This window comes from Ursus maritimus, unplaced genomic scaffold (genome assembly GCF_017311325.1).
Source record: "Ursus maritimus isolate PB19 unplaced genomic scaffold, ASM1731132v1 scaffold_26, whole genome shotgun sequence".
Classification (NCBI taxonomy): Eukaryota; Metazoa; Chordata; class Mammalia; order Carnivora; family Ursidae; genus Ursus; species Ursus maritimus.
Window position 1 is genome coordinate 25,797,152 of NW_024425119.1, and position 23,268 is coordinate 25,820,419.

Here is a 23,268-nt window from a genome sequence, read left to right on the forward strand (position 1 = left end):
CTAGAATGAGAGTCTTGAGGGCAGTTACAGTATTTTACTTCTTGTGCATCTTCCAAACATCTAATAGACATTGAATAGGATTGGGAGCATAAACAGAATACTTCCTAAATATGTGCTTGCTTTATTCATAGACTTTTTGTTGTGTTGTATTGTTTTACTGATGGGTGGGTCCTAAGCTGTGGACAGTTAAAGAAAAAATTCCGTAGAAGGAAAGATGTCTGTTTTCATCTGAACATAGAGATAGGAACAAGTACGACGATACAGTGGAAAGGGGATTGCATATGGCGTCACACCATGCTGTTGGCAACCCAAGTCCCTGGAGCTATGAGTGATACAGCAGGAAAGCAGTCTTCCTCATTGAAGGTTTTTTTGAGTTGTTACATATATCCCGGATCTCGGTCCCTTTCCCTTTCTCTGGTAAAATTCTCAAGTAGCTTTTTTATGCTTCTTGTTGTTACCAGTAAGAGCAAGCTCTTTCAAATTCAGCTTTACATTGGTGAAAATTACCCCGGGCCTTAAGTTTCCTGATCTGCTTCTCTCCCTTTTCTCAGCTCTGGCTGACTCTCTGCACTGAATTTCTTTAATCTCTTCTCCTGACTTCTCTTTGCTTTTTTTTTCTGCCCTCTCCCGTCTTCACTTCAAATTGGACATACTTCATAAAAGGATGTCTAGGTAGTTCAGTCATTCTATTGAACCGAACTTAAAGATTGGACGAAATACATTTTAAGTGGTTTTTAACTAAAAGCTAATGTGAAAATGTTGGAATATGTACCAATATAAACATATTATACTTAAGACCATATTCAAATACAGTTAAAAATATTACATCATGTTCCTTCTAGTAGAAATCTTAAAGGGTATACATAATTCACTTTCTGAGTCGTGATGTAATTTAGATTATATTTTATTAGACATTCTTTACAAATTTAAAATACTGCTATTTTTACATGCACAGAGGAAAATCAGTTTGGATAATTATATTTAGGCATTATTAAAATCAACCACAAAATAGAGACACTTTATTGTGTCATTTATCAACATACTTGATATGTATATCTAAAGTGCATTATGTTACAAAAAAATAGAGAAATTCAGCAGCACCAAGATACATTTACAAAATAAATATATCAGTTGACAAAATAAATTATGGTAAATGTGATAATAATAATTGGATTAGCCTTGGCAAAAAAAAATATTCACAATGACCAATGTGCAGTTTCATAGAGCAATGGGGAAGACAGTTTTATTCCAATGCATTTACAGTATTTACAGACAATAAATATTTCTAATACTTTCCATATGTTCACTATTACAGAATTCTGTAATACGTCCTCTGAAGGTCTTTGCTAAAGATTTCAATGCCTCCTGAAAAGAGAAGGAAGGGAAAGAAGAGGAGAAAATAGGTTAATTCTCCTTAACAAGTGAGAAGTCATAAAAAGTAAAGGAACACAGAATTACAATGGAAAAGATTCCAGGGATTTCTTGTAATATTCCCAATAGGAGGTATCAGTGGGATCCACTGACTCTCCAGAACCTTTGCTACAGTCAGGGTCTTCAATACGATCCAATGATCAATGTAGTGCACAAAGAGAAAAGGCCTGCATTTCTAATTCTATGTACTCTGTCTGAAAAAGGAGACCCTGGGAGAATTTTGAAAGCTGCCAATTGGCGAGTCTGGGAAGAGAAGGGACACATTTGAGAGTCTGGAAATAAGGCCAGGTGGTGCAGTCCATCATCAAATATACCTTGCTAAAGGTTTATTGCCCAGCGATGCCTGACATGGGTGATTCAAAGGTTGCTCTTTCTGTTCAGGTTTCCATTTGGCCAATCTTTCACTAAGATAATGGCTGTTAGGAGAGTAGAGTGTGTGATTTGGAGTAAATGTTGGAAGGATACGTAATTGAACAGTATGTTCGGTTGGTGATTTGATGATATTAGTCATTCCATTAGTTGTCCTTAAACACTAATGAATGAAACTATTTTTGGATTTTAATTTTTGAAGTCAAAACTAAGAACTATTTGTCTCTCGCTCTGATAGTTTTTGGAACTGATCTGGAATTAGAAATTGGGAAAGCCCATCTTAAATTAGAGAATAAGAATCAATTGACTTCAAAGTATAAAATAGCAGTATTTCAGCTCACTGTGTTTATTATGCAGAATAAATTACCACCTGGGATTGACATGTTTTCTAACCCTTTCTAAAACACTGCAGTGACAGTATTTTAAGATGGGCCAGCAGCATTTTCTCCGCTCTTCTCTCTCCCTTTCTCTTCTCTTTGTGTGTCTATTTCCGTGGTTTCTAAGGAAGCAACTATAGAATGGAACTCGATTGGCTGTGCCATTGCATTCACAGCCAGAGTGTGGGCAGAGTTTTACATGGCAGACCCATATGGGAGTGAGACCTACAGAAGAGCCAACTCTTGACAAGTTAGGAACTTTATGTGCAGCTTGAAGAAAGAAAAGCAAGTTGAACTTTTAGGGTGTTTTAATGTTTTAAGAAATTGACATCTTCACTAATAGTTTTGATTGGAATGCAAAATAGATCCTAACTGCAGAGAAAATAATGTATGATTAATATTTTTAATGGTGGGTGGATGTATGTTATGAACAAAACCCAAAAGGTGACTGTAAAACTCAATAATTTATGTGCTGTATCAATTTTAAAATGTTTTTGTACTGAACGGTATCTAGTGAATTGAACTTAAGAATAATGCAAGCAGGGAGGAATGACAAGTATTTTGAACAATTATTTCCTCAGAAGGAAGGAAAGAGAAAAGAAATAAAGGACCAAGGAAATGATCTTTTAATTCTATTTCTCCCTGTCCAGCCAGTTTGCTTGTTATAATGGCACATTTTGGAATAGCCAAGTAAAACATATAACATGACCCGAAAGTATATGTGTATGTTTTGTGTGTGTGTGTGTGTGTGTGTGTGTGTGTGTGTGTATGGCAGACTTTAGAGTCTCTTTTGAATATTGAAAAGCTTTTGTATTATTTCTAAGTCAATATTTACCAAGGCAAAATATATGGTCTCAATTAAATGAGTCCTACTGTATCTGGATATCTCATTTACAACATCAAAATTCCAAAATATAATTTCCAACATTTGAACGATATACTTCCCACTGGTTCATGTGAGAGGAGCCAGTTTTAGCTCAGTAGTTTCTCTTAAGAAATAGTACATGTATTTTACTAAAATTCGTGCTTGCTATATCATCAGATCACTGTATAATAATGCAAAGAGATTAAAGAGAGGACACTAAGAAAAGGTTGGTTGCTAATAAAACTGTAAAATAGTTATTCTGAAAAGATTCTTTTTGGATTAGAACATTTGCATGGCCCATAGAGTCTCATCAGTACACTCCTAAATTTCCCCAATCTTCCCTGCACCTCTGTTGGGTTGTATTGGGAGAGGGCAAACATCAGGCTGCCATACGAACAGTGCTTTCCATGAACGTCCCTCACAACCAGGGAACAGAAAGGAGAAAGCAGAAACATTCTATTTCTTTCAGTCCTAGGTCTGGATTTGATTAGGCCACTGCCTAATTTTTACTAGATCTCCTTGAACATAGGGGTAGCTTTGGGTGTAAGAATTGATGAGTGCTGAATTTCATTAAATTCCCAGATACTTCAGAGCATTTCAAATCCTAAATAAATGAAATTCATAAAAAAGTATACTTTCGTTTTTAGAACTCTAATAAATGTATGTACACACACACACAGAGTAAGAAAATGGATAAAAATAGGTTCTGGCAATAAAGCCCTTGCATTAGTTATAAATATGCACAGTTAGGATCCTATTATCTTAAAGTACACTGAATATGTGCTTTGAGCCAAGACTTACAGGGTTTGTTACCCATTAAAGATCCATTAGACATTTCCAGAATAGGTGGTTCACTCTGCTAACGGTTTCTTTAGTGTCATTACTCCTTAATTACTGAAATGGAAATATCTGTCCAATATAATTATTTTTATATTTTTATTATTATTTATTATTATATAATTTATTATTATATTTTTATATTTGTATATGCTATTTAATGGTGAGTTTTGTCAACCTAAATCTAAGAGACAAGTGATGGTATGTTGGTTCAAACTGTCCTTTGAAACATCACCCTGTAATCCTATCTCTACTAGTCGGAGGGAGGGCCTGGAGAAGTAACAAAAGACTGTAATTAATGAGATCATTATGTACAGATGACAAGTCCTTGCGTGGTTTCCTCTTTCTTTCAAACCCCACGGAAAGGCTACACTGTAAAGTAAACAAACAGAAAAGATCCTGTCGGTGGAAATGCCTGAATCAGGAGGCAGCACTCACACAGTGCTGGCCCAAATATCCAGAAACAGGGAAACAAATCCAAAACTACCTATCCCAGTTCCCAGGACCGTTCAGGTCCTTTAGCCATGGAGTGCCTTGGTTTTCTGGTTTGTAAAATGAGGTTAATATTTGCTGCTTTTTCGCCTCACAGAAACACACATATCCAGATAGATGGAACAATCAGCACTAGATCTAAAAGTACCCAAACAGCAAGTCACGCTTTATTGTTTACTATGAGAAGCACGTAACCCATGTAATCTCGTTTAATCTTCACCCAGCCCTATGAGGTTGTTACAATTATTATTTTCATTTCACAGAAGAGAAAAGTGAGTCTTAGACCATGTAACTTGCCCAAGGTTGTGAACTTTAATAGGTTCAGACCCAAGATTTGAACTTAAGGTATTTGACCCCGAAGTCGGTGAATGGCATTACCACCCGCATCTGTGAGCCAAGGATGAACAAGCCATGTAAATGTGAAGTCTTATTATTCCTACTGCAATACCCTGGAAAAATTATTTCAACTTGCCAGTGGGTAAATAGATACATGAGAAAAACTTATGTCCTTCCCAAAACTTAAAAATTTTCAGAATTCATGACTTTTTTTATTCATGAGTTGGTAGAAACCAGAGTTAAATTTAATTAAACAAATTGAGAGTGTGTGTTTAAATGTTTAATGTTGATTTAAATGAAAATAAATTTAAGGTGTAATTAAATATAATTAAATGGAAAATGTGACCGGCTCAGAATTGTCTATGGTACGGTATTGTTCTGTAGTGTCTGTAGATCATATCAAAGCCTTCTGTGTTCGCCCCTGAAGTGAAAAAAAGAGTAAGAAATGAAAAAAACAATCAAGGAAGTTTGCCAGGGTGCGAGAGTAGAGAAATAAATACACTTCTGCAGCAAATAATGAAGATGCTCCCTGGCTTCTGAAGCCGGACTCAGAAGAGAAATTCGTTAGTAGAGTGGTAAAGGACAGGCACTGGGGGTTGTAATGATGGAGGAAGAGAAACAGGTTTTCCAGGCCCCGATTGTGTTTCGGGGGTGGGAGGACACTGCTTGAGGGCAGATAATATTCTGAGCCATCTTGCTTTTGTAAGCTTTTAAATTGTGGCGCAATGGATAGAGGGACAGAAAGGGAAGACATTCTAGGTTTGTTCAAGCCAAGGTGGGTGGAAGGGACGTGACACCCCAGCTGAGAGCAGCACCAAGGAAAGGCTATGGGGCATAGAAGCCAGTTACCGTAAATTGAAGTCCAGCGATGTCGCCGAGATGTCATAGGGGTGGTCCCCTTCTTGCTCACTGCCAGCCACACCAGAGTTTAGCCAGGCAGACCGAGTTCGCCGTTTCTTTTTTTCCTGCTCCTTGCGTTTTCCAGGCTTGCCTTTCTTTTTCTTGCCAGGTGTCTTCAGTGGCTGCTCTTTGTACGTCTCCACCTTGTTGGTTTCCTGAGTTAGGTATCTGCCCTCATCATCAGACCCAAATCGCACAGGGTGGTTCTTTGTGTTGGGAGCAGGCTTGGAGTTAGGGGACACCTCCGAGGTAGCTCTGATTTCAGCTGTGTGGATTTCCGCGATCAGGTGGTGAAGGAAGAATCGTCGCCGTAGGTCTTGGATAGATTTCCCCTTGTCATGAAGGAGCTGATGCTCAGACACAGCTCTTTTGCTTTAAGAAAGAAACAGCAGAAGAGGAAGAAAATAATAATATTTTAGTTGTTGCTATAGACCTCAAAGACAAGAGGAAAGGCCTTTGGTGTTCGAGTTGGTCCTACACAAAGGACAGCAAGCTTGTGGAGTGGGGAAAGAACAGAGAGGGAAGTGTGGGCAGTTCGGAGTCTGCAGCCCTGAATCCCATTTATGCTGCTCCCGAGGTCTGTGACTTTGGTGAGATCATGGGCCTCTCCATTTAAAAGGCAGGGTTCAGATTCAGAGATTTCTGTGCTCTCTTCTCAACTTAAAACATTATGATTCAGTTATTCTCAACAATGGACAGAAAAAACTGAGCTTCTTTTCACGTTTTTCAGACTTGTGTTGGGAAAATAAATCTAGACGTCCTAGCCCGTGAAATTAAAGAGGCTGAATTTACTTGAGTACTCACCCAGGCGCACATGCGTGCATGCACCCCGGACACACACACACTACTCTCCTATTAAGAAAATAATAATACTGAATCTCAAAGAACAGCAAGCTGTAAGAGTAAAGGCAAACAGAGGCTGGAGATGGAGTGAGCGGTAGTGCCTGTCTAGGGAACTACCTAACAGACTGAATTTTAATATGAGGAGTAGAGTATAGGCTACCAAGAACCTGTATTTGAAAGCCAAGTGTCAGAGAGAAAGTATGTGTATTTTTCTGTAAAGTAGTGGGTGGTCTCTTTAAATTGGGTTTCTTTGTGTTTAAATTGAGGTCATTCTATTTTTCCATGCATCAAGTTATTTTTTTTAATTTAGAATTTCAGAGGGTTTTATCCTTAGTACTTAATTGATACATTCACTTTTCTACTTGTTCTCTTTGTCTTAAAAAATATCTCTAGGAACAAGTATGAAGTGACTTTTCTGTTTAAACAACACTAATGAAAATATAGTGGAAAAGAACAAACTAATTTCCCATTAATCCTTTTAGATGGCACCTGACTCTTGTGTAAATGTCCATCCACATATTCTTATATTATTCTGCGTGTATATTATTAACCATATGCAGGGATCACATACATTAATCAGTCATATTATGCCTGCTTCAGCTCTGCCTTACCTTACTCCAATTTCTACCACTCCATAACTCTTCCAGGTGGTTCATTGTCAAATGTCTGAGGGTACTTCACAGGGCTATCTCCCATGTATTCTTACCTCTCTCACACACAGTATCTGGATCCCTTATTTGCCTTTATTAGTACAACCTCTTTAACTCCTCAGAGAAATATGACAATAAAAATAGCATTAGTTTCATTTTATAGATAGGGAAGTTGAAGTTCAGAGAGATTCAATGACCTGCCCTTGCTCACAAAATGAGAATAGAAAGAACCAGGGATCCACAAACCAGGTCCTCTGATTCTGAAATCAAAGATTGCCTTTCAACGACCTCAATCCCTTCTCCTGTGGAAGCAGAAGTGTTGGGGAAACAAGAAGTGAAGGGCATAGAGTAAAAAGCCTGTGGTGGGAACCATGAAGGACAGTGGGCAAATGGATAGGAATTTATCAGTTTCCTTGAAGATCAAGCTTACTGCTCCAACAAGGCCATTTTTATCCCCCAAAATAAGGAACTAGGATTTCTAGAGTTTGGATTATCACTGCGGGAAATTGAGAGATTTTCTAGTCATACTATGAGTCAAAGAAGAGTAAGACATGAAAATACAGGCATTATTTCTCTAGACCGTATAGCCAGAATACCAGCTTCCTCTTAGTATTTTAGTGTGTGGACCGACTTTAAGCCATGCAGCTTGTTCAAAAAAGACATGACTTAATGGAAAGGAATTTAACAGGAGCCTGGTTTAAATGAGGCATGAAGGAGTCTCTCTTCCTTTTTGAAGGTGCCACATGTGACTAGATTAAAATTCACTTACTTTATGGCTACAGTTAGTATTCTGGAAACTTTTAATAATATACAAATTTGAGGTTTTGGTACAATATATTTATACTCTCTAATAACATTTTTAAAGAATAGGTCTGAATTAATTGCATATTTCATAAGTATTGCAGTTTAATAAGTATCGTTTAGCAAAATGTCCCATTAAAAGAAGTTCTTAACCAGTGATCATTTATAGGATCTGGGGCTTTTCTTTCTTTCTCAATTCCTGGCAGATAACCACCCCATGTGTATTGCTCTCCAAATGTATAATACAGCCCACTCTAGCTTAACTCGAAGCCAAAACTTTTAATGGTCGGTCTGTTCTAATCAGGCCACCACTGCGTATGCCCCCTCTGCCTGGCATATATGCCTGTCATCTTGGCCAGCCTGTCAACTGTGAGTCACAGTGCCTTCTTAACCCAAGCACTGCACTTTCCCAGGATGGTTCCCATGAGAAAAGGAGGGATCATTCTATCCTTCTGTTTTATAAAAAGTCTACAAAGATGGCACAACTCTGTCCAGTTTAAAATAGTGTCTCTCTTGTGAGGTACCAAGCTTCTTCCTGCCTTTTAGGGGTAACTGTTAACATAATCTTAGAAAACACAGATTTTTCTTAAATGCTAAATCTGAAGCGCTGTTAACACAAGGAACAGCTCTAAGACTTCTGCATTTAAAATATCGTGAAGAATGAATTTCTGATTGGGCAACTGCCCTGGGAGATCAGGAATATAATACCATCTTTATCATCAACAAAGAATAAGATCCCTAGAGCGTATTATTTATTTTCAAAACAAGACATGAACTGACACAAGGGTAAATAATTGGCATGTACAAACTAGATATACACAGGTGGGGAGCAATGAATCCAAATTAAGGAGGCTTTCCATTTAGATAATTCTGAAATATTTAAGGGATCAATACGGCCTCAATAATAGTCTATTACTCTATACATCTGCGAACATCCCATAGCACAGTCGTTCGCATGGCATTTGTTACAATGCTAATACGGTATATTTATGGTCTTCTTTGATTATTGTAAACAAAATTTTAGAAATATGGGAGAAATGCTTAACAGAGATAACTATAAATTCAGTCAAAATATAGCTCTTCTGCTGTAAAGAGAAATCACTCTCAAGGGAGTTTTCAGGGAAGAAGACTAAATTCAAGGAGCTCTCAAGGAGCGCAGGGAGTAAAGGGAGTGATGGGACTGCCTTTTCCAACACAGGAAGGAGCAGCATGCTTGTGCTGATGCTCGGCTACTTAGGAAGCAGTCTGGGTTTGAGAAGAAAAGTTCTGTGGTACATGCACGAGTCAGGGTTCGGTTGTTAGAGTGAAGATGACTCACCATAAGTCCCTTCCAACCCAAATGACTCAGTCAAAAGCTATGCTTTTCATTAAATGGAATAGACCCAGTCTGGCTCCCAAGCAAATCAGCCAATTATGTTTTAGGTTTCTGAATCTGCTGGAATTCCCTCTCTCACTTAAACACAAAGGTTGCTCCTGCCGAAAGTCATGTTCATTGGGACAAGAATGTCTACAGGCCTCACTTTCCAACCTCCAATTTATTCATATTCTAGCCCCATTAACTAAAATCTTTTGGACTATGACAACTTATAATTGCCTCCTTTGCATGGCTTAGGAAGTGTTATTTCTGTAGTAGTCCCCCTCCACCCCCAAAGTCAGACCCTAGTTAGAAAAAACATCTAAAGCAGTTTCCCTAATACTTGGTGTGAAAAGTAATTGGGGAGTAATATGATTTGATTATATGTTAACATTTCTTTCAAGAAATTAGGTTGATTTAGTGTAATAGTAGACTAATGTTTTGTCTAGCACACAAAATTTACTGTTACTTGGCGGCAATGCAAAAATAATGACTTGTTTTTTTAAACTCCATTTGGCTGTAATAATTTGATGAAACATCTTCATCTACTGATGATTTCAGCCTTCATGAAAAACCATGGCTGTAATATGATGATCTATTAGCCATTAACTATAAGAATGTTTTGTGGTAGTTTTATAACCATCTGCTGAGTGTGAGTGTTTAACTACAATATTATATTTCACCCACAAACAAAACTATAACAGAGTCTCTGGCTGTTAAATGGTTTCTGATGTGTATTTTGCAAGGTGCAACAAAGAAAGAGTTAAAAATAGCCTTTAGGACAACTTAGCACTATTTTTATGTCATAACTGTGGATTTAATCATGGTCCATTTACTGTTTCTCAAAAGAGAAAACAGGTATTTCTCAAGCAACTGTAAAGAAAAAACTGGCTCTGTTCCAAGACAGTATTTCTTGGCCAGTATTTAAGCATGCTTTTAAAAATTCACTCTTCATCTATATTTATATATGGACTTTATATAATTTAATACAAGTCTTAAAAGGAGCAAAAAGTCTGAAGACAATTTTCAGAAATACATCAGCAAAACGTTGATTTGAGGAATACAATGCAGCTTTATCTTCAGTACAATGTTCTACACAATTTGCCTTAGGAGATTTGTAATAGATTTTCATTTTGGTGCCAAGGTTCAGACATGTCTAAAGTAATTTCATTTAAGGATTTTCTGCTCTAATAATAATAGACCAAGGGCACATATAAAACAGTTGCCTTTTTGTACACCCTCGGGAATTTACAAGGAAGCACCATGAACTTGATTGTAAATATTGGATATTGCTCTTTTTATTGTTAGTGTAAAAGCTCCTTAATTCCTTCTCCAGAGGCAAACTCCTCTCAGTTCTCAAACTTTATGGTTTTCCCATCCTGAACACTGCAGCTTAAAGATCACCCAAAGATGGTATTGCACACATTAACATACTGCTAGGTCCAACAGATTACTGAGATTGTGTTACTTGACCGCTCTTCCAACTTTTCAGTCATACAACATGGTAATATTTCTCTGGTGTGCTTGGACGTGTGATTATGTTAAAGTCAAAATTATTCTTAAAAGAATCACCAAATGAGAAGGCCAAAATGCAAGTTTTTGGTCTACAATGCAAATATTTGACTCCAGATTAAAGAACTGTTAGCAATAATTCCAAGAAAAAGCAAGTTTCCACACCTAATATTCATTTTGGAGTCAAGCACGCTAGTGTTCCTGAACTGTATCAATACTAACATTGGAGTTGTGCCATTGCAAAGTTGTTACTACTTTATTATATAATATGCCTTCATTATGTAATGTGGCCCATTTTATATGCTTAAAATTATGTCATTCATAATAAAGTTAGATGTGAGGCTTTTGCTTTTCACACACAAACTGCCACCCACAGTCAGTCTGTAAATCAAACGCACACAGACCTATGTCCCCTGGCTCCCTCAGCTTCTTCCGAGTTGTGTCTCTTGTAATCCTCAGGGTTTCAAAACCTTCCCGGGTCCTGGAAGTATAACCTTCCCTTTCACTACAGGCAGATGATCTTTGCCTAGAGGAGATTCTGCGCTCCCTCTTACGGAAACTCATGGAAAATTAGTCTCTTGCCTGTCTCCCCCTGAGGGCTGCCGCCGGGGTTGAGGACACGGTCTCAGCCCCGGGCAGGTAGCCGGCTCTCCCCGCTTTTTAAGTCGGGCAAGGAGCATCAGTGACCGCTACGAGCCCTCGGCAGCGCCCCAGCCTGGCGGCCTCTCCCACTGCCCTTCCCAGCCCTCACCCGGCGCCCTGAGGAGGACGGGGCACTTACAGCCGGCGGCCGAGCTCCTCCACCGAGCGCCCGCAGGAGGGCACCGAGTAGCTCAGCAGGAACACCGCGACGCTCCACTGCTGAACCAGCCTCCGCAGCATCGTATCCTCTGGCTCTCGGGACCTGCAACAGAGTGGAAAGGGGCCCGAAGTGTCAGTCCGGAATCTCCATCTCCCTGGACTACCACTCTCCCCGTTTTAGCCGGCTCTCAAGAACCTCTTCAACACCAAGGGCATCTCCCAAGTTGCAAAGAAGAAAAAAAAAACTTTCTCTGAAACCTCTCAGCACTTACTTATTTAGAAATCAGCTACTGCAACTGTGCTTTTTCCAAAACCACACAGGCAAAAAATGGACCAAAAGGAAAAAACAAAACAAAACAAAACAAAAATCAGAGACGTTCCTCTGAAATAATAACCACAATGAAATGCTCTTATATATGCATCAATGATGAGCAGCGTGTTTACACGTCTTCCCTATCAATGTCTAATTAAATCTGGCCGGCAGTTCTCCCAGGTTTGTGGAGCAGAGCTAACCCCTTCCTAAAAAGAGAAGAAAGTTTCCCCCTCTGAAGTCAGCTTCTTTGCGAACTAGGCCGTCTTGTTCCAGAGCCACTTGTAGAGACCCACATATATATACATAGCTGTCTGTCTACCTCCTCTGGTGGGCTGGTTGCTTCCGGAAAGTTGATTCCACACACCCTGAGAACAAGTTTCAAGTGCGTGTGTCGTCGATCAGGAGGGCCAGGTGGCAACGAGGGCGGGTTAATAGCGGCGCGGAGGGGAGGCGGCGGCCCGAGCGGCAGGGCAGCGGCGGCCCCGCTTCACGGGCAGGGAGGCATGCTGGCCGGGCGGCGCAGGTTGGAGGCGAGTTGAAAGCTTAGGAGAGGAATGTTCACACGCTCCCAGGCAAACCTGCCGGAGAAGTGAGCTAGTCGCAAAGAGGTGGCGCCCTTGGAACGCGCGCGGGGCGAGCGAGGGCGCGGGCGCGCGGGGGGCGGGGGCGGCGACGGGCTGCCCGAGCGGGCCCCGCGCGGCCCGAGCGAGCAGAGGGGAGCCCTGAGCTGGGAGTGTACTGCGAGCGGCGGAGCTCCCCGTGCCTCCGGCTCAGCCGCCCCCGGCGCTGCCCTGAGGTCCGCCGAGCCCCACCCCAGAGCCCCGGTCCAGCCGCGCCGTCCCGGGGCCGGGGGCGTGGGCGGATCTGCCAGTTCCCGCTGGGTCCCACCAGCCCCAGACTGCACGGCGGAGCTGCGAGCTGAGGTCCCCGAGGGCGTGCGGGCGGCCCAGAACAGTCAGGGCTCCCGGCGCGCCGCGCCAGCCGCGCCCGGCTGGACGCGAGGGCGCCGAGGCCGCCGAGGCCGCCGGGGGCGAACGGGCAAGGAGGAGGCCAAGGAGCAGGGGCCGGAGAGCGCGGGCGCCCGAAATCCTCCGCGGGGAGGTCGCGGGCGGTTGGCCCGTGGCTTTAAGGAGCCCTAAGTCCGCCCGGGAGCTTGGGGAGCGAGATGGGAACCCTCCTCCACGGCCCTTTCCGGGGACCCGCTGAGTGGGGAGCATCGGCTAAGGAGGTGGGGGAGATCCTTCGCTTGGAAGAGTAAAAAAGGTTTCAGACTTCAGGTCGAGATTGCATTTCTTGCTGTCTTAGAACAGCTGAGGACATCTGGAGCTGGTCCAAGAAAACCCACATACGTGATGGAGACCCTTTTGAATTGCCGAGGTGGACCGACACTCCTGGGGAGCGCACACCGCCCCTTCGCCCACAAACAAGAGTCTAACCCACCGTTTCCCGGACAATCTACTCTCTCACCCCCACCCCACCCCACCCCACCCCCCCCTCCCAGTCCCCTGTTACATATTCTGGGATGACTCTATCCGTGTAGCTTCAGCCCGCAGATGAAGCGGAACTATCGCTGTACGCGTCTCTGCCTCGGAGAAGCGAAGGGAAAGCAGGGGGTTCTTCCCAAACTATTGGGCGGGGAAGAAAGACTGCTCTGAATTACTGGGCAGTATCATCTAGGAAAGGATCGCAGCGGATGTGAACGCCCGCCCCACGGACTCCTCTATCTTTCTGAAATGAACGCGGGTAGTTGGGAACCATTCAAGGGATGTTTGTCTTCTAGATAGAGAACCCCACTGGTACGTTTCTGTGCTCTCTAGAAGGCTAGTGTGATCGGGAGATTTGAGGTGATTTAGAGAGCCTGACCTTTATCAAGCCTGGCTTCCTGGCTGATGCACCCCATATTTTACGAGGGTGGGTGAAATAGCGCCCTCTCCCTCGCTGATCTCGGCTCCCTTTTTCCCTCGTTAAGTGCAGATAGCTAGCAGTTAACGTTAGCTGCTTAGTTTGGGTGGGAGTCACCCCTTCTCACAAGCTCCTTTCTCCCTCATTTGATTACTCTAAACTCCATACTTAAAAAACTTGGCTTTCTCCCACTGGAAAAAAAAAAATCTGGGAATTTCCACAATTTCCCTCGTTTAAGAATTTCTAAATGTTAGATCTGTTTGCACGGCATGAAAAGACAAAGTATCAGCACTCAGAAATGTCAACCTTTGAACCTCTGACACTTTCTGATTTATAATAAATTCTTTCCAAAAAGAAGCAGGAACCTTAATGTAATCATCAGATCTGAAAGGGGGAAAATCTACAAAAAAATTAAAAAAGTAAATCACAAATGAACTATTTAATACTTGCAAGTTGTTTAATATTAAATGATAATATTTGCTTCCACAATAAAAAACCCAAAGGTACTTAGCCAAATTTCAAACTACCCAGGCTTTAAAAAGTCAACCCTCTCCCAATAAAAGGTTAAAACATAGATTGAAAATATCAAATCACTTATGCTCTAAATAAATTCATTATACTCTCAGAACACTATAAATTAAAGGCTGCCATCAATAGACTGCTTTGATTTATGTTGCTTTTTCTACTAATGAAACAAAATTGACCCCCCTCTCCCTCCCTCCTTTCTTTTCTCCACACACTTTTCTGGTGTTAATGGCAAAACATCTATCAAATATTTTTAGAATTTCCTCTCCTCCACAAAAAGAGAAAATATAGACACAGGAAAAATAAATAGTCTTTATATACTTGGAATCCTGAAACTTCCTAATAATGTATTACTTCACCTTTTCCTTGATTTACAATCTTCTCTGCTCTTCTGGCCGAACGAAGGGGATGTTCTCAGCTGTCTGTTCCAGAAATAATTTTTGTTGCTCTTCTTCAGAAAAGTAAAATTAAGTCTCAAATGAATTAAAAACTTCCTAAGGAGGCTTTTCTGTTCTCACTAAAGGCAATTATTAGAAAGCAGGTCCTCTGCTAAGCTGTCCTGTTTATTACTTTGAGTAGAAATTCTCCTCAATATATACTCAGGACCCTGACTTTTTGCCTTTCTGAAAAGGATATTTGCTGACATCATAATCTAGTTTCCAAAAAACTGAATAACCTCCAGGATAATGCTGAGAACACATGACTACAAATGAGATGACTCCACACTGGGAGGATTTTGGGTTTTTTTTTGGGGGGGGGTGCTTTGGCATAGAGTGAGTGCCAAGAGAGGCTGAATGCTTGCTTAGGCTTTGCTATCATTTAAATGCACGTTAGCAAATAGGAGGATTTGAAGGCCTGTCTTTAAACTGAAGTATTTCCATGTGAAGACAGGTTAGCATTGTGAGATCTACACCTACACGAATGCCTAGCCCATGAGCAAGCCCCAGACTTCCATCTTCCAGTCCCCAATGGCATCATTATATGCCAATTTTAAGAAGAGATTTTCTAAACTTTTAAGTATACTTTTACTCCTAAATTCATGTTAAAATAACCCATTGATGTATATCTCCAGGGATATCTCCTATTACAATTAAGTAAAAAACCCTAACATTTTTGTTTAGCTTTTTCATCTCTCTTTTTCCCTCCTTAGCCCAAACAACAAGCAAACATACACACCAAAAAGGTACCTATCACTCTTTAAACAGGGCATCTGGGCTCAGAAATTCCCTTATGACCAATCAGCACCCCTTATCTTATTACCAGTAACTTTTGCCAGTCTGTAGCTCCAAGCTATTTTTCTAAAATCCTATGAAACCAAACAATTGAACTCATCCCTTCTAACTTTTTCTTTGTTTACATAGAAAAGTTTGGAAAATTACCTCAAGTAAAATTATTTGATTCTATTAGAATGTGGTCTGAGACTTGAGAGGAGTCCATTGCCAGCGGACCTCAAGGTAGCAAGAAAGGGGATGTAATGCATTTAAATCCCAAATAGGTTTAGGAGAGGGTGTGTGATTACTAAATCTCTTCCTAGTTAGATGATAAGACCCAAACAGAGGCGGTCTTCTCCAGGAACAGGGCGGGCTGCTGACATCTGCAGGAACTGCCTCAGGGAGAAATGCCTAGACAGGCAACCGGCTGATGGGATTCTCTTTTTGAAAAGTGGGTTTCACATAATCCTCACCCTTCCCTATGTCCTGGGCAATGTTCAGCTTTCCCCAAACAGGACCAAAAAGTTCAGTAGTGAGGCACTTTTCCCTGAGGCCACAAGCCAGTGTGAGCTGAGGTCTTTAGGAAATGGGGGTCTCTAGGGGCCAGATCTCCAAGGTCAAGCACTGTGCACCTCCTAAACCCGTGACGATCATAACTCCTCTGAGGAGTCTTTTGGCCAGGGATGGTGCTCCGACTTGTGAGTTGGGCCAGGGGGTGGAGTAGGGGGAGTAGGGGGGGAAGCGGTTAGGAACAGCAGTCCTGATATCCTGGACTGATGCCTGACAGATGCCCTTGGCTGGGCGAGTTCTTGGCTCCTCGAAGTAGGCAACTCTGAACTTGTGCGAGACCACAGGGAGAGTCCCACCTGGCTCAGACGACAACCCCTCAACCTGCAACTGATCTCGGGTGGGGCGGTGCCACACAGCCTTCCTGGCCGGTTCCCAGCTCCTCTGTGAGTAGAAGAATCGTCCTTTCTTAAAATGTGAGCCCAGCTCTCTGCAAGGCGTTCCCCCCCGGGAGTCACTGGGACATCGAAAGCTGTTTACTTCCCTAACACCATTCTCCACCCCTGCAAAACAGGGCAGCTCTCAGTCTCTCCTCAAGGCAGCACCCGGAGTAGGGTGCCCATCCCCTCTGGCACCAAGATACCCGGCACCCTCAGTTAGACCGGCGTTGTGTCTATTTCGCTTTCAGCTTGCGATGACGGTGTCTTCGGGTTCTGCCCGGGACTCTTGTCAGAATTAAGGCCTCTGGAAAGCAAGCGTGAAAGCTGCACGCTCCCTCTCTGGGGTCTCCCGGCTCGGTGGTTGCGCGCCGCGCCCGACTGAGCGAGGCGAGGCGTGGTGTCTCTCAGGGAAGCAGTACAGGATCTCGAAAGAGGCATGAGCTCCTCTGGACGATCTTTATCAGCCTCCCCTCGCCTCCCGCTACAGAATTAGCTCGCCCGTTGTAGATACGATCCCGGAGGAGGATGCGGGCTTGGCTCCCGGGGGGATACCAGCCTTGCTGGAAAGTTAAGAATACTGGGAGCCCCTTGGCAGTCTAGCTATGTTTCCTGGGTTTTGGGGTTTCCTTCCCTGAGAATTTGGATTCCGGATTGTCGCACAGAATCAGTTCTGTCCGGAGCGGTAGAAATGCGGCCTTCGCGCCCCGCCCCATCCCGCTGGGTGTTGCGCGTGGTTTCGCTCCCGGGTACAGTCACAGTCGCCGGCCCAGCCCTCCCGCCCCTCGCAGGAGGGCCCCGCTCCTGGCTGCAGGCGAAGGGAAACTTCGGGAACAGTATGACCCGAGGACAGGGTCCGAAGGCTCGAGCGAACTTCCTCCAAGCGGGGCTCTCCCCTCCCTCCTCCCTCATGGTCAATCTATGACTCAAACTTGACATAAGCCCCTGGCAGACGGTGACGATAAATTCCCAGTGGGGGTGGGGGAAGAGGAGGGTGGGGGCAGATGTACCCCACCCTTCCACCCCCCTCTGCTGGGCCCTGTTCTGGTCTAGGTCCGGGTGGCCATGGGGGTGTGCAGGGACGACTCCCTCTTCCCCAAGCTTTGGGACTAGCCCTCTGCCAGCCCGCCTCCCGTCGGTACAGCTCCAGAGCCCCGGGGCCGGTCTGTTTTATTTCATTTAACACGATCCGCAAAGCCAAGGCGGGGTGAGGGGCCGCGCCGGCGAGGAGAGGAAATGAAGGGACGTGGAATAAAGTTCTCTCTGCCAACTCTCTCCGTCTGATTCTTAGAATCCAGTGGTACCTTAAAGGACTGATGTGAGGGCAAGGAGGATTATTAATTCTCGAAGCCCGCTCTGTCTATATATAGCTGCTCAGTGGTTGCAGTTGGCGATCGCGGGGGGTGTAGACCGTGGAACACATGGCATCTCTCCAGTGCATAAAAATCAACCTAGCTGGTGGCTCCTGTGGAGTTTGTGAACAGCGCGGAGCTGGTTGGGGGAAGCCAGTGAGCTGTCCATGGTGGTTAAGAGTCCTTGACATGCGTGTTCAGGCTGTCCTGTAGAGCCGCGGACCCCCCCACGCCAGGGGCCGCGACACCCTCCAGCCCGAGCCTGCGGGCGACAGAGCCGGTGCGCGCCGGCACGAGGCTGGATGTGTTCGTTTGCACAACTCCGGGACGCGCTGTCGCAGAGGCAGAATTCCAGAGATAGACGGAAACAAACTCTGGAGTCCAAATTGTGGGTTTCCTTTTAGCTCCTTCCTGAAGGTGTCTTTCCCCGCCAGGCGACATTTAGCTTGCTTTGAGAAACGTTGGTCCATCCAGCAGCCTCCTTCCCTTCCCTGTTCTGGGGTTCTATTCTCAAACGAACGAGCATGATGGTCTTGTTAATGCTTCCCCTTTTTGTTAAAAGCATCTATGAACTGAATGCCAGAGAGTGTAGCTATGGGAATGTCCACAAAACCACTTTACTGACTGGGGAAACTGCTGCTGGAAATGGTGTCTCAGGGCTTTCCTAGGGGTGGCTGGGGTCCTTTGTAAAATATTATTGCGCAGAGGAGTGAGTTCTTTATTATTCACCAGAGCCCTGAACCGTGTGATTGCCACTTCTTAGCAAAGGAGGAAACAAAGAAATTCCCACGTAAAATCCAATATAGTAGGTCCATTCTCCCCGAAGTCAATTTTGCCCAGTTCTTGGGACATATTCTTTTGAAGAACAGTTTGTGAACTTAATTAAGCTCTTCTACATATTTAAGGCAAAGGATGTTTTGCCTTCTTAATAGTCACCACATTTTTACCTTTTTGTCTTTTAATTTCTCTTGGCAATTCCCCCTCTTATCTCTATTAGCCATCCCGTCTCCATCAAATAACAAATTCCCTTAAAAACTATGAAAAACTACAAAATATTGTAAACATTTATAGCTCTTATTTGAATTTTGTGCCTTTATTTATGGGGGGCATATCTAATTAACGTCCAATACCTAACAGAACCTTTTATATATTTCTGTATAAATCATAAGACATCACCTTGGAACACATTGCTTGTTGCTTTGTTGCCTTCTTTCTTATGTAATGCAGTACTTAAAAAGAGAGAGAGAGAGAGAGTGTGTATGTGCCTATAAAGAACCTTGAGAATGCCTGATGTAAAATAGAAAGTATGATGATTCAATAACTTTTCATAGCTTTCCTCTCTCTCAGTATCCGCATCTACAAAATAAAAATAATTAATGCAGAAAAATGGAATCTTTCTAATATATTCTTCTAAATATTTTCCTAAGTCAATAAAATTGATATAAAACCTTTACTTTCCCTTTCTCTATTTATAAAAATAAATGAAATAAGACTTAAATGTGTACCCAGTTCCTTGAAAATTATGAAACTGGAATAATAATATTTTAGTATTATTATTTTGTAATTCAGATTAGTTTTGTTCTGTGGCTTCTTTGATAGTGAGCCTCCCCTATACATCTCTTTACTCTCCTTTCATTGAAAGGAGAAAAAATAAAATGATATAAATAGATTTCATTCTTTTATCTTTTATCTGCTCATAACTTAAGGCACTTCTTTCCCCTACCCTCCCTCTATTGGTACCTTAGCATTTTCCTCTGTCCCATGGTGATACCAATTGGATTTCTCCCTTCAAAGTTTATCTAATTCCCCTGTTTCTTTATTTTTTAAAAATAGTTTTCCCTAACAGCTCATTTATTAGATTTTTAAGATCTCATTCTTTTATCCATTAAGTGTGATAAATTTATTAGAGAGGTTTTAATCCTTTTCACCAGCGGCTCTGTTAAAGCTGCTGGACTTTTTTTTTTTTTTTTCTGCTTTCAAGAGTTAAACATTCAATTTGTATAATTGTCTATGTGCTAAAAAAGAAAAAAAAATCCATCAGTCTCTTCTTTGTATGCTTACCTTCCCAATGTGCCCAACACTGCTATGTGCCCAGAGCTGGTCTTCCAAAGATATCTGTGGAGTCAAATTGAGTTGAAGCTCTTTCTACCTGCACTTTTGAGAAATGAAAGCATAGTTTTAATTATCTGAGATCTGTTTTTCAAAATTTGTTTATGAAGTTCTTTGATCTGCTATTGGGAACCTTTTGTAAAATATATTCTTTTTAAAATTGTGGTGGATTTGGAGGCATCCTGTGTCTCATTCAGTCTCAAAAGCTTCTCTTTCCTTTATGCTTAGTGCATGTATTACGTGCTTTTCCTGAAGATATTTCCCCCTTCATTTCATTTGTGCTTCACTTCCCAGAGACTGGTAAATGAGGGGGCAAATGTGGACTTTTGATGTATCATAATATACTGAAGTCAATTACTATGTGAGAGTACTTACGTTAAGAAAATTTAAAACTGACCTTAGCAGAATTTTTTGCACTTTGTTCCTTTAATTCTCATCTTGCTAAGCTGTAATTATACATAAAACTGCCAAAGTATTTTTAATGGTTAAAAAAAAAAAAAAGGAAGACGCTTTTTGTGGAAAGGATTAAAAAACGTTTTTGTCCTATAAACACAGGTCATATTCTTTGTAAAGCTGTTCTTAACAGGCAAAAATGTACATGTCTATAGCAGTTAAATTACTCCTTAAAAGACCTATGATGGCCTTAAATGGAGCAAGAACTCAAGTGTGGTTGATATGGTTCCAAAAACCCTCATTTTAAAAGAGTTTCATTGTCGAGGTGCACCAGGATGTTCTTTTAGTTCTATAATACACAGTCTGGGCATCATAGCCACATATTTCCCTCATCTCATTCCAACCCCGGTGTGGTAAAACCAAAGAGACACAGGATCAAGGAGAGTCTGAGGATTTGCAGGGAAAGGGCTGTGTAAGTACAGTGAGTACAGATCTTTAAGATCTTCCCCAGACTTCTAAACAGTTGAGAAGGTAGCTTGTTTGCTAAGTAGTGCAAAGTGTCTCCAGGTCTATCGCTGGAGCTGCTGACATAATTAATGATTTCATTCAGAGCCTGAAAGAAGGTACTTGTATTCCCTCTGGCATGGGCAGGCCAAGTTCATGTCCAAACTCTAATACCTTGGGTTGATTTTAGCCAACAAGACTGTTGGCCCTCTTGTTGCACACCCAAAACTTGAAAGCCAAATATTATATTAGGCTATGATACTTCCCAGCCTTGAGGAGGTTGACACATCCTAAATATATAAACAGCCACTATTATCTAAAGACGGATTACATTCTGGTGAGAGATTCATTACTCCTAGGTCAAACTGGGAAAATGAAAAACCATAGAACACCCCCAACAACCACCAAACACACAGCAAATTACTTTAAAAATCAGCATTTTCCACTAAACTTTATATGCAAAAAATTCTCTTGTCCCATTTTACACTATGAGGTTAATGGCGATCCTTGAAAATTAATTATGGTACTGAAAAGACTTTAATAACATTTCTGCTAAAAATAAATTGGAGGCAGAGTATTGCCCTGGATTCATGATTGCTTACATCTGGTTTCTATTTCTGTGATTTTCATTTGGTTCTCAGAGAGTTCATTCACAGTCATCACAAGTTTCGTTTCCTGTTCTCCAATGGGAGAACTTGTCTTGATGACCCATGTATTTTTCATCTGAATGCTGCACTTTTCTACATTAGGAGATGTAGAAAGGAAGAATAAAAAATACATCAGGTCTAATCCAAGCAAACCAAAACCTGAAAGCATCTTTCTGCACCTGGCCTATCCAGAAGCCAGTGGCAAATAACAATGAGGAAATCACTCCATCTTAGACCCTTGTAGAACGAGGTAGGGAAGAAAAAATAGAAGGAAGGAAGAGGAAGAGAAGATGGAAGGAATAAAAGGGAGGGGAAGAACGGAATAAAGAAGGAATTAAAGGAAGGGCTTCTTTATCAGTAAGAACCCCCATGCCCACCCCATCATTCTTCCCATTGCCTGTAAGACATGAGAAGATATTTTTCTTTCTCACCATGTTAGAGAAAGAAGGTAATGAGCTATCCTGGCTGCTGGTTGAAAATCTCTTGAACTCCTTCACATACTTAGGGAGGGAGGGGCAGAATATTATAGGAGCCTTCATACTTGTGTAGACCAATTTGACTCTAGCTTATAATTCTAATATCTTTTTGCACCATCCAGAACATCTCAATTGTTCTCCTCTATGTAAGCAACACCTGCACCTTTCTTGAGATGATTGTTTTATCTAAAGATCTTACCTAGTTCCTATTCCAAAGTCTCAGGAAACCTCTTTTTACCTTACCATATGATTTTCCCAAATTTATTTCTTGTTGATGTCCTGGAAATCTAGTCTCCAAAATATCCCAGATGCTATCTACATTCAATAATAATTACAAATCTTATTGAGCTCCTATACTTAGGACAGCGAAGACTTCATTTCATTTATAATTGATTGCTGCCCCAGCTACAGTGGATAATTACTAGAATTGGGACTTGAAATCAGTTTTGTCTGACACTACACTGCCTCTACTATGATGTTGGGTCTGGCTGCCACATCTCATATCCACAAATCTGTTAGGGTTGATTTGACTGTTGTGACTGGTTAGGCAACTGTTGTCTTCTCTCACCCACCCATATGGGTTCTTGAAAGCTATATATTTAGTTGAAGAGATTGAGAAGAACCCTTCCTTGATCAAAGGTTGTTGAGGCACTAAACATCTTCATTGGAAAGCAAATCATAGGATGGTCTAACAGACCAAAATAAAAAGAAGAACATCTTTTTTTTTTTTTTTTTTTGAGGCTGATTGCATGGTCTTATTACCACACTGTAGAAATAGTCCAAGAATCAGTTTTATCTGATGGTCTTATGTCAGCATTTATTGAGATTCTACTTTATGCTAAGTTCTACTCTTGGAACTTTATTTTTTTTTTAAAGATTTATTTATTTGAAAGAGAAAGAGAGTGTACAAGCAGAGGGGAGGGCAGAAGGAGAGGGAACAGGAGGAAGGAGACTCCACACTGAGCCTGAGGTGGGGCTCAGGCTCGATCTCAGGATGCTGAGAACATGACCTGAGCTGAAATCAAGAGTCAGATGCTTAACTGACTGAGTCTCCCAGGTGCCCCTACTCTTGGAAAACCACATGCATTTGGATTATTGCCGTAATGCCCACGGAAATGGTTTATCAAGACACCCCCCCCCGCCGCCCTTTTCTTTCAAAATCACTCTTGGATCAGCCCCATCTCAGTTTTTGATTAGGAATATAGTGTATTTCAAAAATACACTATATTTTTGAAAAAGTCATGGGAAAAATATGTATGCATCTTTGGGGAAATTGGTATCAAATATAATTTCATTTAAGCTATTGATCACCCACTGTGTCTAA

At 41.9% G+C, this 23,268-nt stretch overlaps 1 protein-coding gene across 2 annotated transcripts; it reads right to left on the reverse strand.

The window, feature by feature from the left end:
- Positions 1-930: 930 nt before the first annotated feature.
- Positions 931-12,482, reverse strand: PTHLH (parathyroid hormone like hormone). 2 transcript variants are annotated; one of them, XM_040642279.1, is made up of 4 exons: positions 12,201-12,482; positions 11,549-11,671; positions 5,557-5,979; positions 931-1,365 (listed from the first exon to the last, which is right to left on the reverse strand). In XM_040642279.1, the coding sequence occupies exons 2-4, from the start codon at positions 11,647-11,649 to the stop codon at positions 1,356-1,358; spliced, it is 534 nt and encodes a 177-aa protein (XP_040498213.1). In that variant the 5' UTR covers positions 11,650-11,671; positions 12,201-12,482; the 3' UTR covers positions 931-1,355. The 2 variants fall into 2 exon arrangements, with proteins under 2 accessions (XP_040498213.1, XP_040498214.1); XM_040642280.1 differs by lacking the exon at positions 12,201-12,482 and adding an exon at positions 11,841-12,154.
- Between the last annotated feature and the right edge of the window lie 10,786 nt (positions 12,483-23,268).